Below are 15,841 nucleotides of genomic sequence, written 5' to 3' on the forward strand. Positions count from 1 at the left end.
TCTGTGCACGCTGCCTGCCTTCTTTGCTGATGGTTTTGGTGGCCTGCTTGGTCTTTTTCCCTCTCTCACATCTGACTTAGCCCAGGTCCATATCATGGTTTGTTTTCTCCTGTGGGCTTTGGTAGTCACATCTGAATATGCAGGAACCCCAGGCTGTCCCTTGGAGACATTTAAACAAACAAACTTCAACTGAGTAAATTTGAAGATCTTGGACTTTATTTACCAATTCATGAATCAGGCAGGATCCCATCTCTGAAATAGAAAGGACTCTGAGGAGCTGTATGGAATGACAGGCTTTCACAGGCAAAAGCAGGTGGGCCAGGAAGCTGCAGCAGTGTTTCAGGTTCCGGTCACCTTTCCTTAGAGATCAGGATGGCAGGCAGGTTTTTTCAGGCAGATTGCCTCACTGGGGTTGACCAGGAAACTCCCCATTGACTGGTTTAAGACTCCATTCCTGAAGAGGCTGACATTGTAGGTAGGTTAGGTGTTAAGTCTTGGTTTACTGACCCGGGGCTTAGCACATGTGACTTCATTTGGACCTGTTGTATTTAACATGGGTGGTGGAGAAACCAGGAGGTTAGGACACTGGCCTCATGTCTCAACTGATGGCTTCTCACCCCATAGCGTCAGATTTAACTGGTGTGAGGTGCAGCAGAGCATGAGGAATTATGTTGCATTGATTGTCTGTTGCACACACAAGGTGACCTAGTGTTGTGTCACCTATTTTCTTCTATAGGCAAAAAAATTATACAGCAGGTTAGCTTAATACTCACAGCATTGCTGCACAATTAGAACTTTTTAGCAGCCGTGTTTGGTAGGTTTTATTCAGTCATTTTATAGGTGAGGAAACCAAGGCTTGGCAAAGTTAAATAAGGTGCCAAAGTGACAGGGTGTTTGAGAGTCAGGTTTGGAACCCAGTGCTTCCACCCCACAATTATTAAAGCAGTCTGCTTGGCGACATCGGCTGCTGTGCTTGGTGAAAAAGCGACAATACGTTAGACCACGATTGCATTTTGTTCCACTCTGACTCGAATGATAGTCTTTGAGGAAAAAGTCCTGCAATTTAGTATTTTGAAGCATGTCTTTCTCCTAGCTGGTATATTTGGCTGGTAGTATAGTAAAAGGAATCAATTTTCTTTTTACACGAGATATATATAAATCTATTTCCAAAAGCTGTCACTGAGAATATTTTTCTAAAACAGATAAATCTGGAAGGAGGGTTGCAATGATGGAGTGGGTAAGAGCAGAGAACACTCATTTCTTTATGTTTCATGGTACTGCAGTACTAAACAGGAATATCTCAGGGCATTCAATAGTTGGTCCAATGTCTGAACACAGGAAACAAAAGGAAGTATGAATAAGTGTTCTTATGTTCTCAATATTTATATTTATATCACTCCTCTTAAACGTCCACTTTTAAGAATATGTTGTTTGTGTGTTTTGGAGAAGCACGTTGAAGAAGTTTGGTCATATGCACATCCATTTTTCTTCCTTTTGTGTCTCAGAAGAGACAGAGGTCCCTGTGCCTTGGTCCTGGAGTCAAAGCCACAGCTGTGAGTCTGCAGGAAGAGCCAAGCTTCGTTTCTGTTTTTGGAGTTAACATCTGCCAAGTTAACTGATATTTATAGAAAAAACACATTTGCATTTAAAAATTGAAAATGTATATAATAAACCAAAAAAAAAAAAAAAAAAGAATTCTCACCCGAGGATAGGTTTACTGATTTGAGAGAGAGAGGAAGAGAAAGAAGCATTGATCAGTTGCCTCCTATACGCGCCCTGACTGGGGATTGAACCTGCAACCTAGGTATGTGGGCTGACCAGGATTTGAACCCACAGCCTTTTTGGTGCATGGAACAACACTCCAACCAACTGGCCCACTTGGCTAGGGCATAATAAATTTTGAAGCATTAATTTTATTTTAGTCATTGAGTTCAAGAATAGTATCTTTTTTCTTTATTTCAACTCTTTATTCATTCCTTGACTGCTTATTCCTTCATCCAAGTGCTTGGCTGTAAGGAAGGACTGCTGGGTATTGTGGATATATAAAAGGTGGGCACTGTCTTCCCTCAAGAAGCAGCTAGACTGGTGGGAAAGACAAATATGTCGACCAACAGTAAACAGAATGTGGAAACTGCTGTGGTGTGTTAAGGAATATTTCACAGACTTGTTTGACTAGGAGGTGTCTGGGAAGACCTCCTGGATGAGGATACATCTTTAAGGGCTGTGAAGGAAAAGTGAGAGGGAGGAAAAAAGGATAATCCAGGCAGAGGGACCAGCATGATGAGGGTCTTTGTGAGTCCTGAAAGGAGGGGTTCTTTGGAATGGGTTGGGGAGCTTGAGTGACTAGTGCCCTGTTTGGAGAGTGCTATTTGTATGGATTCCCTAAGTGTGTTGACGGGCCCATTGAGTTCTAATGGGAGGATGTAGCTGAAATCAAGTTAGGGGGCTCGCTTTGCTCTCAGCCACTCTCTGTGGCTTTGAAATATTGATTCTTGCTTAATTCCTGTAACCTTTCACAATGCTGACTAGTAGCAACTTTGAGTGAGTCACCTAACCCCGTGGGGCCTCAGTTTCTCTACGTGAGGGGAGGTCCTGTGCTAGGTCTCTTCCTGTCCTCTGAGTGCATCCTCTTCCTGTCAAGTGCTCCATTTCCCTGAGCCTCATCTTGGCTCTAGTTGTCCTCCCTGCAGAGTATCCACAATTACCAGTGAAAGTGTCATCATCTTCAGTCTTGAGCAGCATTTAGTTATTTATGGTTTTGGGCTTGAATTTTCTAATGTTTGAAATTCTTCAGCTTTTCTCACCTGGGACCAGGCTTGCATGACAGAATTAAGCCTGGTGCCCTGAGTGAACTAACTTCACTCCTGCGCTTCTGGAATAGTACCAATTATGAGCCTTCTTTAGGTGCATACTCAATAATGTGCATATTATCCCTGATAGCTGTTTTACCACAAACTGGATAATAGTTTTCATACTGTTTTGCTCCTTGCTTTTTTTCCCCACTTCACAGTGTTTCTCAGTGACTTTGGTGTTGCCGGGCTCAGACAAGAGGCCCCAGGTGAAGGCCAACAGTGGTAACCCAAAAGGCAGTCAGTCCCGTTCTGGATTTTTGTCTGGAGCTGGGGACAGGTGAATTGGGCTTCATATGAGGACAGGCCGAGACCACCTAGCGAAGCTTCATCTCAGAGCTGAAAGGCATTTAAGCTTCCTCACTGTAGAGTCTCAGCTCCGCAGAGGTGACCGACTTGGGCGGTGACTCTTAGGCCTGGCTGGTCATCAGCATCTAGGACAGGGGTGGGCAAACTTTTTGACTCGAGGGCCACAATGGGTTCTTAAACTGAACCGGAGGACCGGAACAAAAGCATGGATGGAGTGTTTGTGTGAACTAATATAAATTCAAAGTAAACATCATTACATAAAAAGGTACGGTCTTTTTTTTTTTTAGTTTTATTCATTTCAAACGGGCCGGATCCGGCCCGCGGGCTGTAGTTTGCCCACGGCTGATCTAGGAGGTTAAATATACAGATTCCTGGTCCCCAGTCCTGGGATTTTCACTTGGTGGGTGTGGGTTAAGCTCTTCAGATGCTTCTTTGGATCAGCAGGGCTTGGGAATCCAAATCTGGCCCTGTCGTCTTTTGGGTGCATCTTCATTCTCACCCCTGGCCCAGCATTTCCTGTGGGTCCTCCTCACTGGGCTGCAGCTCCACTTGCACCCCCCCTAGAGTCTGTGCACAGCAGCTGCAGCCGTGGGCAAACTACGGCCCGCAGGCCGGATCCGGCCCGTTTGAAATGAATAAAACTAAAAAAAAAAAGACCGTACCCTTTTATGTAACGATGTTTACTTTGAATTTATATTAGTTCACACAAACACTCCGTCCATGCTTTTGTTCCGGCCCTCCGGTCCAGTTTAAGGACCCATTGTGGCCCTCGAGTCAAAAAGTTTCCCCACCCCTGAGCTAGAGGGATCATTTGGAAACTTAAGTGCGATTGTGCCATTCCCTTATACCCTAAACCTTCCCGTGTCTATGGCTTCACGTCACATTTTAGTTCCAAAGTCTTAGCCATTGAACCAAGGCCATTAGGCCTGCCTCCTTTTCTGGCCTCATCTTCCACTTTGCATCACCTCTCTCTTCTGCAGTCACACAGGCCTTCTTGCTCGTCCCCCAAACCTCTGGCTGGTTCCTGACCCAAGGCCTGTGCACCTGCTGTTCTGTTTACCTGAAATGCTCTCCCCAGATCTTGCCTGGCCCTCAGCCCTATCTTGGTCAGGTCTTTGCTCCCACATTCCCTGTGGTGAGGTTTTTTCTGACTACTTGTCTCCCTGTCTCTGCCCTGGTCACCCTTTCATTTCTTTACTGTAGTTAGTAGTATCCAGAATGTTATTGTATTCATTTTTCCTACCCCCCTCACTGAAGTACAGATTCCAGAAGGACTTTGTCTGTATCCTTTACCATTTTCCCCTACACCGAGAGCATTGTCTGGCATGTCAGCAGTATTCACCGACTCTTTGTGGACGGAATGAGTACACCCATCTTCCCATACAGTGACCCAGCTAAGCATTTCTTAGCCTCTGACTAAACCTCCTTTCTGATGACTCCGCACATCTCAAGGCAACTCATTTGTATTGAGACAATTCTGATTGTTAACAGTCTATCTGCACTTCAGCTGGAAGCAGAGAAAGTAGCTGCCTTCTTTCTTGCCTATCGCGCTCTGCTGGGGAGTTGGGATGGTGGCTGCCACTTGTCAGTGTGCCCTACAGCATGAATTTCAGGAGGGTTAGTGTGGTGGGCCCCATGCCTGCTGCCCAAAGCTTCCTTTGCTGAAGCTTGTTGTCCAGCTGCAGGGGTACTGTGGGCTTGGCCCTCACTGTCAGCCTCTCGCCAGGCAGCCTACAGTCCGTGACTGCTCACTGTGGGGGTATAAAGACCTGGTCATGTGTCCCAACCTGGGCATCTCTGAAGGGCTGCTATAGCTCCAGGACCGCCTGCGGGGTCTGCCCAGGCTGTCTTTGGGCCTGCGCCTATGCCGCAGCTGCCCAGTCCTGCTTCTGCCTCCCCCTTCCTCCAGGTGTTGACCCATTCCAAGGGCACCTTAATGAGCACCCTGCACGCTAAACTCCCCCGATTGTCTGCCTCTCTGGGATCCCAACCTTAACAGCTGGCTCTTTGCCTAATGTTTTAGGTTTATTACACCCTCTCTAGACCAGGGAAGATCATAAAAGACTCAGCTTAATAGCTCCCCCCTGTTTTCTCAGGGCTCCGCGGAGGGTTTCACTTAGCATGGGGCCCTCAGAGCACCTGAGCCTGACAGCACTGTTGTCCTTGGCGCATTCATCGTGGCCGCCCCCGGGGGATGGAGTGGAGGCCGCTCGGACTTCTCACTGGCTGCCCCTCCAGGTTGGCATTTGGATGTACCAGTAGGTCGTGGCGCTGCTGACCTCTACCTGACTTCTGTGTGGTGAGGCACATTCTGAGGAGCCGAAAGGAAGTCAGGGTGATTGCCTGAAAAACCCACTCTAATTTTTTTCAGTATCTGTCTCCCCTGTTTTTTTTTTCCCCTCAAACACTGAGTTGCGGGTTTTATGGATACCAAGAGGAGCAACTAAGTGTAGTCAGCAGACCCAGCGTCTTTGAGGGCTCAGAACCAGCCATAAAGGGTATGGAAAACACGGCTTCAGGGGAACAGCTCTCCCTGAGTTTGTTTCCACACTTTAGCATAAGTGAGGTGGTATATTTATGGGCCCTCCAGTACTCCACTGGGTGCTGAGGGTTTCATTGAAGACTCGGCTCAGTCACTCTCCAGGCTTGAGAAATGGAGGTCGGTACAAATGCATTTCCCGGGAACTGCCCTCTGGGTGAACACACCCCTGGGTAAGAGATGGTGTCCTCCCCGGGGCTAGCAACCAACAGTAAAGGGTGAGTAGGTCTCATGCAATATTTGGGATATAGTTATACTAAAAATTTATCTGTTTATCTGAAATTCAGATTTAATTGGGAGTCCTGTATTTTATCAGGAACCCTGATAAAAGAGAAGTGCTGTTGGGCCTAGCAGAGGGACCGAGCAAAACACTGAGCATCGGGGATCAGAGATGCTGCCCCAAAGAGGGGAATCTGGGCTGGCTTTGAATGTTGAGCACCATCTGGAGAGGCACATCGGGGCAGCCACCAGGATACCCATGGTGGGGGCGGTGTGGAGTGCAGGTGGAGGTGCGGTCCTCTGTATGGCTGGGCAGTCAGGAGAGGAGGCCGATAAGCCAGCCCTCATTTTACATGCCATGTAAGGAGGCGGACTCAGCCCTAGAGCACCCAGGAGCCACCCAAAGTTTTAATTTAAGGTCTTTGAATTAACTAAATTTACTTTAAGGATAAAAGTAATATGAAGTCATGCTACAATAAATCCCACAATAAATCCCAGCAGTGAAATATTCACTTCATTCCCCCCCCCACCCCCCACCCCCCCGAGGTCCAGAGGTAACTACCGTTATTGCTTCCTCCTCATCATTTCTGGAATGTTCCGAGATGTTCTGGGCATCGGGAAGCATGATGTGCATGTTCTGCCTCACTGTGTTTACTGCACTGCAGACTGGAGCATGGACAGACTGTTTTGCTACCTGTTCTTTCTCCCACTCAACAGTGTTCCTTGGGCTTCTCCCCACGTAGTACATGGGGAAGTCACCCGTTTTTTTTTACATCAGAGTTTTTTATTTTTACTTTTGCTGTTGGGTGTCCTGCAATATGAACTCAGTTAAATATTGGTTCCTAGTATATAAGTTTTAAGATGAATTTAGGGGGTACTGATTGACTTCAGAACTCGGAGTGAATAAGCCCATCTCTAGGATCTTCCAAGCTAATGGCTCAGTTAGGGGAATCAGCACCGTCCAGTCAGGCTCTTTATTATGGAGGGGCCATGATACCACCAGTGAGCAAGTGGAACCAGTTAGAATTGCTGGATAATTTAAAAGCATTTAAAAATATTTGAATTAATATAAGGTTGTGTTTTTTTTTTTTTCTAATAAGCTTTCTCCTACTCACATATCTGAGAGCTAATACAATTTTTATCTCTTTTTCTGATTGGATATTTTACATCTTTTTCTTTCCTTCCTACCTCACTCCACCCCAATATTGATCTGTAACTCCATATACTTACTCCAGCTGGTTCATTTATGGCATCTTATGATCTAGTTTGCAGCCCTTTCAAATAAATTACTTATTTGTATGAAGGGACCATAATTGACTTTTCGGTTGAGAAACCCAATTCACTAAAGTGGCCAGGGAGAGACATAGTTCATTTTGCTCTATTATCAAATCAATGTTCAAATAGTATTTTAGGATTATTTATTTTCCTCAATATGAGAAAAATGTCAAGATTTATTTCCCATGTTTCTTAAATGTCAGAGGAAATTGACCTGAGCCAGGGGAACTCTCAGTGCCTGGTGTTTTATGGTTTTCAGCTGAAGGATTGAGACAAAGCACTGAGCAAGATTGCGAATGTTGCCCCCTTGTGCTTGGTGGAGTGTGAAGGAATCTGGGTTCTTCTCTGGGATTCTCTAGACCAGTGGTTCTCAACCTTCCTAATGCTGCTACCCTTTAATACAGTTCCTCATGTTGTGGTGACCCCAATTTCATTGTTACAAATTGAACATAATTAAAGCATAGTGATTAATCACAAAACCAGTATGTAATTATATATGTGTTTTCCGATGGTCTTAGGCGACCCCTGTGAAAGGGTCGTTCAACCCCCAAAGGGGGCGCGACCCACAGGTTGAGAACCACTGCTGTAGAGTGTGGAGAAGCAAGAACAAAGGCTGCTGAGGGAACTAGTAAGAGACATGGCATTAAGCAGAAGATGCACATGGTGAAGAGTCGGCTGGGGTGGAACCATTCATTTAGCCTTTCAGTCAGTCCATCACATGCAACACCATTTCATGAGCACCTCAGGTACTGTGCCAGGGTCTGGGGATGTAAACCCAAGCTGGCAGAGTTCTTACTCTTGAGACGTTCATAGTCTGGGGGTGAACAAGCAGGTGGGCCATCTAATGAGGGGATGGGGCAGAGAGCTTGCAAAGGCTCTCTAAGGGTGTGGGGTCTCAGCTGAGTCTGGAGGGATGGCTGGGAGTTGGCCAGGAGAGGCGCTAGGACAGAGACAGTGTTGACCGTCAGATCACGAAGGACTCTGTATACCGCAGAGAGTTGGATTTAATCCTGTATCCTTTGAGAAATCACTGAAGACGTTTAAAGCACTGAAGACTCATGGTAAGAGTGGAGTGTGGATGGGAGGGGGCAAGGCTGGAGGAAAGGGACTAGGGAGGGGTGATGGTGGCCTGACATGAGACAGTAGCTATGGAGTGGGGAGATGTGGCTGAGGTTGGTAAATAGGGGGTAGATTGGGCAAGACTAAATAACTGAAAGTTTTGTGGGGGTGAGGGAGTAGGAGGTAAGGCTGTTGGATGGGCCCTGAAGTCACCTGGGGTGAAGGGGAGGCCGTGAGCAGTCAACAGTCTCCGGTGGGTCAGGATTGGTCAGTAGGGAGTGGAGGGAAAGAAGGGCCTGGAGCTTTTCTTCTTCCCTTCCTCTCTGAAATATGTGAAAGCTTGACAACCCTCCTGCAATCTACAAGGGATGAATACACCAAAGGGTTAGTTTCAATAACTCCAACCTTCATAACTGCTTTATGGAGATTACATTGGCTTTTCCATAAGCATTTTCATGAACTAGAGTGAGATTTGCTCTCTATGGCTAAAATTCTAGCTAGCATCTTTTTATAAATATTGTACTGCGATATTATATTTGGAGTAAAGATACATCTATTGGTTTTTTTTGCTTAAGAAGAAAATAATATAGGACATTGCTATTTGTGAGATTTCCTTTCTGGAACGGATGGCCTCTATCTAATCTTGATGGCTGTGATTACTTTTAAAATGACTTCAAGCTGTTAGCAGCCTGACACTGATACAGGGAAACAATCCAGGGTGGAAAAGGCTGAGGCCTACAGCGGGGCAGAGTGGTGAGAACGGGGGAGCCTGGATGTGATGGCACTCAGGTGACGACTTAGGTCCGATATATCGAGCATTTGTTACTCTTGGTCAGAAGCTAATGTATAATTTAAGAGCAAAGGGTGAAAATGGTGTCAGCTGACTTAGGTTGTATGCATATCCTCCCATGCAATTTAAAAAGTAACTTTAAAGGTCAAAGTACAAAGTTGGCGAGTTTCCCAGTGTACAAAGTACAGACATTGTGGAGTTTACTTGATGAGAGTAAATGTAAGACCAGTTATCTCTCTGTCATATTAATACCATGTCAGAGCAGTGCTTTTCATACCCGTGTTCACTGGAATCTCCTGGGACTCTGGTTACAGTGCAGATCCGAGGTGGGGGCTGAGAGCCCTCATTCCTAACAAGTTCCCCAGGGCTGCTGCTGCTGCTAGGTCCTGGGCTACTTTTTGACTAATAAGGGTCTGAGCCGGGGTGCCTATCTGTTGGGGCACAGAGCTATTATTATTGAGAAACTGAGGAAAACTAGGGATCCTCAAGAACAGTGAACCTGTCACCATCCCCTTTGCCCACCACCACATCTGAGTCATACAACGCCAAGGAGGTGGTGAAACCTTTGAAACCCACCTCGCATCTCCAGTTTTGATTTCAGGAGTGCGAATAGAAAGATGCTCTCATTACATAGTGGTCTGTCGGTCAGTATCTTTCCTAGTACTTTTATAGAATGGATGTTACTTTAAAACTAGGAAAGTGCTTTTGTGCTGACCTACAGGTTAGAATAAATGATAGCATGGAAAGCCCTGTAAGACTCTGAACTGGACCTTATAAGTATAAGGCTCTGAGCTGGGGCATTACTTAACCTCTGGCTTCCAGCCCAGGCAGCAGGCATGGTAGCAGCTGCACTGCTTCGTGTTTTAGAAACAAGAATTGACAAGTGCTGTGGTCACCTATCGGGGTTACTTCTAATCTTAGATCCCTGGATAATTCTGTACCTCCACAGGTTTTGTACCTCCATAATTCTATAACTCCACAGGGGTTTTGAAATTAGACATCTAGACAAATTAGGTTAGCAAGTGGCTGAGAAACAAATGACTCATGTAGGAATGGGAAGAATTTAGATGTGGTGGCTTGGTAATAACCTCACCCATGCAGTTCTCTTGCTGGGTAGGATATACTAGTACTTTCCACAGTAGAATGCTGCAGGAAAGGGGCTAGTTTGTGAAATATTTACTTATCATGGCGTGTCCATGGGGGGCAGGAGTGGAAGCACCTTGCACATGGGAGGGGTTTCATTTTACGTATGTCTTTAAAGCCATTGTTCGCTTCATATAGCCACCCTTCTTCACACTGGATTGGAACAGTCAAATGGGTTCTCTGTGAACCCACTGTAGTGTCTGAGTGGTGTTTACAACATGTTCTGTGCCTGTTCATCTGGAGGTGGCCAGGATGCCACCAGCACCTGTTTCCTCCAGCCCTGGGTTATTTGGAAGTAAATCCCAGACATCATATCATTTTTATTTGTAAATATTTCAGTGAGTATCTCTAAAAGATTAAGACTTTAAAGAAATCATCATATTTAAAATAGTAATAATAATTCCTTAATATCATCAAATATCTGGTCAGTGTTAACATTCTCTACATGTAATTTCAAACACCCTTTTCTGTTTGAATTGAGATCCAATTGGTTATGTCTTTAAAGTCTTTTTAAATAGATTACTATTCCATCTTTATATTCTTTGCAACTTGTTATTGTTGTTGAGTAAATGAGTTCATTTATCTGTCAGCTTTCCCAGAAGCTGGATTGTGCTGATTGCCCCCTGGCACTGTTGGTGGTGTTCCCCCTGCCCCCCGAATTTCCTGGTGGTTCCCAAAGGAAGAGACTACTGGGCAGGAATGCTGGTCCTTCAGTCAGCACACACAGCATGTCTGATAGCTCCTAGAGCAGTGGTTCTCAACCTTCCTAATGCTGTGACCCTTTAATACAGTTCCTCATGTTGTGGTGACCCCCAATTTCATTGTTACAAATTGAACATAATTAAAGCATAGTGATTAATCACAAAAACAATATGTAATTATATATGTGTTTTCCGATGCTCGATGGTCTTAGGCGACCCCTGTGAAAGGGTCGTTCGACCCCCAAAGGGGTCGCGACCCACAGGTTGAGAGCCGCTGTCCTCGAGGGCGCAGTTAGCAGCCATTGATGGTCGCTCCCTGGTGCCATTAATTCACCAGGGGTTGCAAAATGGTGATATTCCAGTGTTTTCATTCCATCTTCATTTATTAGCTGGAAATCTTGAAAAAAGGAACTTCTCCTCAACAACTTTAATAGTTGTTTGGTTACTCTGGCATGCAGATTGTTCAGGAAATGCCAGGGAAATGCTTGATTCTTTCCCTTTATCTTCTAGCTTTCAAAATAATGAGGTGATTCTTTTGATCCTCCAAAGGGGGCCATTTCCATTTTTATTTCTCAATTATGACTTCATGAACTTACACATATTCTGTGTCTTTCTCTTACAGTTATTCTTCTTCCTGCCGCTCAACTTTGGCCAGTAGGAACTTACTCAGGTTGACTCCTGGGTCCTTTCGACATGGCCTTTGTATCAGTTAGCTCTTACTGTGTAACAAACTACCCCAAATGTAGGGGCTCAACACACTGTTATCTAACAGTTTCTGTAGGTCGAGTCTGGTTTCTCTCAAGACTGTACTCTAAGGTGCCAGCCTGCCCCACAGTCACCTCCTGGTGTGGCTGGGGTGGGGCCCTTGCACGCTCACCGCATGGCTGCTGGCAACCCCCAGTTCCTCTGTACTTGGGCAGCTAGCCTTCCCCATTGCCAGGGCTCTATCAGTTTTAGTTAAAGTTCATGCTAGTTTCTTTCCATTCAGATTTAGGATGATGGAGCTTTTACTTAACCTCATGAATATTATGTTTGTATCTCTTTCTTTCTTAGTGGCACTGACATAATTGCTCATGTATTATCCCATAATACACAAACAAATCTCAGAATGATGATACTTAATTCCCCACCAAAAATATGATTACTGAAAATGCTTTAATATTTTTTTTTATAGTTCCTTCTCTCCTTTTGCTATGTCCCACTACATTCTACAGTCAAATTCCTCTGTACAGTCATACTTAAAATTGTTTGTTACTGTGCATTGCACAGTTAGGTTTATTTGCTTCAACTTATAAGTTTCCGTTTTAGGTTATTTTAAAATACAACTTTGGGAAGCATTTTTCTCAGTCTGTTGAGATCTTGCTTCCTGGCATATCTTCTGTTTAGCTCAAGTAAACTCTAATAAACCCTTATAAATTTTTTTAAAATGTATAAGATTTCCTTTTATTTTTGTCATTTTAAAAATGATTTAGAGATAAAGGTGTATTTTTGTTATTGTTGTTTTAGAAATCTGGCTTTTATCACTGCCCCCTCCACTACATTTTCTTCTTTTCCCATAGGTAGCTTTTATTAAAACATTTTTTATTAATTGATTGATTTTTAGAGAGAGATGAAGAGAGGAAGGGAGAGGGAGAGAAGGAGAGGTGGGTAGCTTTTTGAAAAATAATTAGCTTATCCTTCTTATCTTTAAATATAAGAAGTAGTATGCTTGTATGTTTTTCTCCATCTTGCATTCTCTACTCAACAATAAATTGATTTGGCTTTCACTCCATAGCAGTGTATAGAGCAGCCGTGGGCAAACTACGGCCCGAGGGCCGGATCCGGCCCGTTTGAAATGAATAAAACTAAAAAAAAAAAGACCGTACCCTTTTATGTAATGATGTTTACTTTGAATTTATATTAGTTCACACAAACATTCCATCCATGCTTTTATTCCGGCCCTCCGGTCCAGTTTAAGAACCCATTGTGGCCCTCGAGTCAAAAAGTTTGCCCACCCCTGGTATAGAGCTAGCTCTTCATTTCTTTTTCAATGATGTAACACTCTGTTGTGTAGGTATGGACATTCATTCTAGGGACCTATACTTTTTCAGGCATTCTCTTGACTTCCTCTTCTGAATGGATATAGAAAAAAGGTGGAAAGTAGGGGCAGTGTCCTGGCTGCTTTTAGAAATAGTACCTGGTTGGGACCACTCACTCTACTTTTCTTCTTAGCTCTCATCTTGGGTGGAGGGATAAAGGGTCTTTCTTTCTATAACCAGTTGAGTGCGCTGCTTTTTTCATGATTCACAGGCCTCTGTAGTTTCTGTCATTTCATTTTCACTCCTTTTAACTTATAGTTAGACATTTTTTCTAGGTTTGAACAGCTCGCTATTTGTCGGTCTTAGTTTTTGATGGTGGTATCTATTTTGTGTGTCTTCATGTTTATATTTGTAAGGATTTGGGAGGAGTTGTATCAGTGATTGTGCTTCAGATGCCATTTAAAAACAAACTCCTATATGTAAAAAGTAAGTAACACAGTTTGTTTTTCTAACAGTCTTTTCTCTCCTAACCAAACTGAATTTTTTGTGTTGTAGGGAAAAGGACTTGGAAGCCAAATTCATTATACAAATGGAGAAAAGCAAAACAACAATCACAAACTTAAAGGCAAGTAGCAACCTGCCCTTGCTGCCATTCCATGAGCCCCTGTGTTTGTTATAATGACTTGTGGATAAATAAGACGCTTCTGCCATGTCCGCACTCCTTTCTCAGTTCAGTTAGGCATGTCAGCTTGCTCTTGGCTTTGGGCTCCATCATGAAGCAAGAGGATTGATCCCGTTTCCTCTCCCATCCCTCGTTTCCTTTGATCTGAAAACCAGACCAAGCTCTCGCTCTGCCATGGGAGCTCATTGGCTTGACCCTGGCATATTTCTCTTGTATCCTGTGGTGGATCCTTAGCCTGGCCATTGACTACATTTTGTGAATTATTAAATAAGCTTTGGCCCTTGATTTGTTTTTATTTTTAATGAAAAAAAAATGATGTTTGTAGACGTTGCAAGAGGAGCTGGTATTATTCAAAATTTAGGGGATGAAAAATAAAAACACTGAATTTTTTTCCTGAAAAAAGATTGAAAAAATAATTTTCTAAGATGGCAAGTCCTTCCTATTGCACTTAAAATGTCCTGTTTGTTTCGTTGATCAGTGATTTTGTTAAGTCCCTGAATACTTTTTACTTAGGGGGGAAATAAGGGAGTAATATTAATAATAAGTCAGGAGCTTTATGGACTCATCCCCTTCCTCCTTTAGATACTCGTCCTAAACTTGCAGGTTTGCATTTCTGAGGCCTGCTGCTACATGGTCAAGTGCAGGTCAGTCTCAGGTTGGATTTCTCTTAATTTGTGGCTCCAGGGACTGGACACTTTGAAATCTGATTTCAAAGTGGTGCAACTTGATCTCCAGTGATAGGAGCTAGGGAATGCTCCTGTCTTCCAGTGGGCCGTGCCCTAGATAATTTGATAGGCCTCCTTTGAAGCTCTGGTGTCCCTTTGCCTGAGGCATTCTCCACTGGAATGTCTTTCTTCCTCCACTGACCCGAGTCCTTGTACCTTCTAGCTCTGTCTGGCTCACACTTAGCTTTCCCTCCTTTGACCTCCCACACCTTCTCAGTTTCTGCCAGTCACCACTAGTCCCTTCCCGGCTGTTAGTTATCTTTGCTTGGCTTTGCTTCATGTATCTTTGGGTACTCACAGTGCTGTGGTAAAAGTTTAATCATTAAAAAATTGCATTTGCCGAAACCGGTTTGGCTCAGTGGATAGAGCGTCGGCCTGCGGACTGAAAGGTCCCAGGTTCGATTCCGGTCAAGGGCATGTACCTGGGTTGCGGGCATGTCCCCAGTAGGAGATGTGCAGGAGGCAGCTGATCGATGTTTCTCTCTCATCGATGTTTCTAACTCTCTATCTCTCTCCCTTCCTCTCTGTAAAAATATCAATAAAATATGTTTTTAAAAAAATTGCATTTACTGAAACAAAGTGAGAGGCCTCCTTTCTTTGTGCATAGTGGAGTCTATTTTCCTTGTTGACTGTTGCTTTTATGAGATTACAAGCATTTCCTCAACTGATGTAGCCAGAACATATGCCCAGACTTTTAGCATTTTAATAAGAAGAACCTTGACAATTTTTCTTTATAGTGTCTGAATTATGTTTGAAAAATAGGATGGTCATTGAATTTATTCAGCATGTGTCCTGGAAGCTGTGTGAAGCTTCGGTATCATAAGAAGATTTTTAAACATGGGTTTTGGTTCACTGTAGGTATGGACCAAGGTAGACAAGATATATGCAAACATTTGCAATAATATGATATGTCTTAGAGAGTCTAGGCCAGTGGTCGGCAAACTCATTAGTCAACAGAGCCAAATATCAACAGTCCAACAATTGAAATTTCTTTTGAGAGCCAAATTTTTTAAACTTAAACTATATAGGTAGGTACATTGTTATGAACTTAATTAGGGTACTCCTAAGCTGGCCTTTGCTAAAAACGTCCTCAATCTGATTGAGGTACGTTCGCTGAGGTCGACCCCTTCCAACTCTCCCATCCACACTCGTCTTGTATACTTGTTTCGTCTGTCTCCTTTCGTTCATCCTCTCTATATGTCCAAACCATCTCAACATACCTTTCTCAATCCTCGACACTACATCTTCTTTCACTCCACAACGTTCCCTAAAATTAACTTAATAAACTTTACTTAAAGTTTTAAGTCAACTTCGCACTGTACGTGTGCGCCCGCATGTGGTATTTTGTGGAAGAGCCACATTCAAGGGGCCAAAGAGCCGCATGTGGCTCACAAGCTGCGGTTTGCCGACCAGAGGTGGGAGTGCCCAAGGGACGCTTCATGGAAGAGGAAACCTCTGATCTGGAGTTTTCAGTGGGGCCACAAAATCACGCAACTCTAGGGAACTCCAGTCCCATGAATAGCACCCCCTGG

The 15,841-nt window shown here is 44.0% G+C and overlaps 1 protein-coding gene across 4 annotated transcripts in view; it reads left to right on the top strand.

The window, feature by feature from the left end:
- KIF16B (kinesin family member 16B) overlaps positions 1-15,841 on the top strand; it is a 287,436-nt gene that overhangs the window by 17,381 nt on the left and 254,214 nt on the right. For all 4 annotated transcript variants that reach the window (XM_059705489.1, XM_059705488.1, XM_059705491.1 and 1 more), the window contains exon 2: positions 13,458-13,527. In XM_059705489.1, coding sequence (XP_059561472.1) covers positions 13,458-13,527 — 70 coding nt within the window. The remainder of the gene's footprint in view (positions 1-13,457; positions 13,528-15,841) is intronic.

The sequence above is a fragment of the Myotis daubentonii genome, chromosome 8 (genome assembly GCF_963259705.1).
Source record: "Myotis daubentonii chromosome 8, mMyoDau2.1, whole genome shotgun sequence".
Lineage (NCBI taxonomy): Eukaryota > Metazoa > Chordata > Mammalia > Chiroptera > Vespertilionidae > Myotis > Myotis daubentonii.